Source organism: Euphorbia lathyris, chromosome 2, assembly GCF_963576675.1.
Source record: "Euphorbia lathyris chromosome 2, ddEupLath1.1, whole genome shotgun sequence".
In the NCBI taxonomy this organism is placed as follows: domain Eukaryota; kingdom Viridiplantae; phylum Streptophyta; class Magnoliopsida; order Malpighiales; family Euphorbiaceae; genus Euphorbia; species Euphorbia lathyris.
This window is the reverse complement of record NC_088911.1, coordinates 125,704,506-125,707,496: the sequence shown is the minus strand read 5'-3', so window position 1 is coordinate 125,707,496 and position 2,991 is coordinate 125,704,506. Positions and strand designations below refer to the sequence as shown.

The following is a 2,991-nucleotide window of genomic DNA, read 5'->3' as shown; positions in this document are numbered from 1 at the left end:
TTTTTTTTGTTTTTTTAACAAATTATTAAATAGGATAAGTGGGTTTTTTTTTATAATTGAAAACTTATATTAAAAAACAAAAGAACCACAATCGTTCTGAATAAAAGAAGAAACACAATTTGGAAAATCTTCAATAAGGATTTCCATGTGAGACAGAGAACTAGTCCAAGCAGCCAAATTATGTGCGACAGAATTCGCTTGGCGTCTCTAAAAAACAAACTCAATTGACACAAAGGCACGAGCCAACTCCATTATATCACCAACAATAACCCCTAGCCAATTTGTAAGCCGTTGTTCACCTTTAAGCAATTGAATAGCCGAAACAGAGTCAGAAGTTACCAAAATCTCATGAAATTCACAATCACGAACCACACGTAGCGAATATCGCTAACAGCTCTGCATGTAATGCCGACAAAGTATTACCAATTGGACCCCCACCTGATACCGAGACTAAACCATTGGAATCTCTAACCACCATACCAAATGAACCTTTATAATTTCTAATGGAAAACGCTGCATCAATTAAGCTTATAACAACTAACAACTGGAGGCTTCCAAAAATAGCAATTAGATACAAGATCATCACAATTCAAGTAATTAAAATTACCCAAATTCATCCTTCTGCTTATTAATCCACCAGCACCCACCATTAAATCATTTTCCAACATATTAGATTCATCAACAACAGCAACATTTCTTTCTTCACCTGCATAAATTTCCCCACCCCACATACCTCCAACCTCCATGTGTTTGCAAAAAGAATACCACAGATATCCCATCGCAAATCGATCAAACCACAGGTTAGTTATTTATAATTAACCCTTAAATAAAGATAGAATAATGAAAAAATAGCTATAAAATACTTATCATTTTAATGTATTTTATTGCCATTAACAAGTTAATTTGCTGATTTTTTTTTTTTTTTTGTTCCTTTGAAAAATATTATCAAAATTGGGACAAGTTTGATTTTCAAGATAAATGGTTAGAAAATAAAATATTCTTAAGAATATTTTATTTTCTAACCATTTATCTTGAAAATCAAACTTGTCCCAATTTTGGTAATATTTTTCAAAGGAACGCAAAAAAAGATAAATAGTTTTACTAAATTAATTTATCAATGGCAACAAAATACATTAAAATGATAAGTATTATATAATTATCTTTTTTATTACTCTATCTTTTTTTTTTTTTGTAAGAATGGAAGGCATACAAACCCGGGCAAACAAACAGAAAACAAAAGCGAAAACAAGAAAGCGAGGAGAGAAAAACTGAGCTAGATACTGATCATTCTAGCCGAAGCTCGGCCAGTCCGGTCCGCATAAAGAATATTATATCAATATATGATTCTTTCCACTCAAATCATATTAAAAACTTATTAAGCTCTTAACTAAGACTAATCAAAATTTGTATAGTCTTTATCATCTTCATGAACCTAAAGTGTTTATTCGGTTATGAGAAATTAAATTCAAAGTTTATATAATGTGTAATTTTTAATTTGTGAATGTTTTTCCTACATGTGTATTTTAATCTAAATACTAAATTATCACATGAAAATCAAACTTGTCCCAATTAACTTGTTAATGCAAGAAAAATGCATTAAAATGATACAAGAATTATCATATCACTATATTTTTCATTACTCTATCTAGCTATATATTTAAGTATCATATCTGTGATTCTTTCTACTCAAAACATACCAAAAACTTGTCCAGCTTTTATCTAAGACTAATAAGAATCTGAACATTCATCATCATCCTCGTCGTCATCATAATCGGCAATGTCTTCATCAATAAAAGGATCAACGAAATACTCAAGCTTCAAACACTTAACCAAAAGATCATCACCCAAGTTCACTTTCCAACACCCGTCAATGTTAAGATGCGAAAGAGCCTTACAATTAGTGAGTATAGCATCAAGACCCAAATCTCCAAACGACCCATAACACATCTCGAGTTTCCATAGACCTGACATTGTATTTGCTATCGCTATAGCCTCACAGTCATCAGCCTTGAAATCAATTTCTCCAAAAGATTTCACTTCTAGCGGTGGCGGCATGTTTCTTCTGAGTTCGACTAGGCCTTTGCAGTTGTTACCAAATTCTGCAATCCCTTTGCTTGTGATCTTCAAACAATAACTAATATCTAACACGCTCAAATTCACTAGCGAACCAACATGCCTTTCCACCATCTCGTCGGTCACTTCGCTCATTGGCATTTTCAGCACCTTTAGGTTTTTCCCACTGCACAAAATAGATAAATTCATGTATATGTTGAAGAGAATGGATCCATAAAGTCAGAATGTATTTTTTCCTTATTAGGAAAAAATGTTAATTCAAACATGAAAGTTAAGGAAAGTCTGAAATTTCCCATTACACAAAATGGAACAGATAAATTCAAAATGTAAATTTTCCTTATTAGGCAAAAATGGAAAAAAAAAAAAAAAAAGATGAAAGTTAAAGGAAAGTCTGAAATTTCCCAAAGTTAGTCTAAATCTGAAATCAAATGGATTTTTGTTTACAAAAATACAAAAGGTGTAAACTTTCATACCTTTCAATCTTTTTATTCATATGGGTTATGTTTAGAACAAGAAAAGGAACCACTTTTAAACATTGAAAGATCAGAAAAAATAGGAAAACATTTTTAATCGATTATCATACCACAAGTTAGCAGCATAAATGAAGCCGGGGTTTCCAAGCTTGTAAGTAGACAGCAACCAAGATGAACCTCTACTACGCTTCATAAGCGTACGTGCCACCATGTCAACATCTTGGACGGAACGATTCTGTTTCTGGCACCAGTCCTGGATATCGATTTCAGACCAGCAATAAGATCCTGAAACGCATGCTAACCAATTTTTACACACCAATGTAGCATTTCCAACCCTCTCTTCTATTGGGATTCGGATGAGTATGAGAGCTAGTACTTCCGGATTCAGCTCCTCCCACCGGGAAGAGGAAGACCAGTCTTTGTTTTGCAGACCCAAATTTGCCAT

The 2,991-nt window shown here is 33.0% G+C and overlaps 1 protein-coding gene across 1 annotated transcript; it reads right to left on the bottom strand.

Moving 5' to 3' along the window:
- Positions 1–1,577: 1,577 nt before the first annotated feature.
- LOC136216726 (F-box protein FBW2-like) lies at positions 1,578–2,991 on the bottom strand. Its single transcript, XM_066003282.1, has 2 exons — positions 2,657–2,991; positions 1,578–2,239 (listed from the first exon to the last, which is right to left on the bottom strand). The coding sequence occupies exons 1-2, from the start codon at positions 2,989–2,991 to the stop codon at positions 1,726–1,728; spliced, it is 849 nt and encodes a 282-aa protein (XP_065859354.1). The 3' UTR covers positions 1,578–1,725.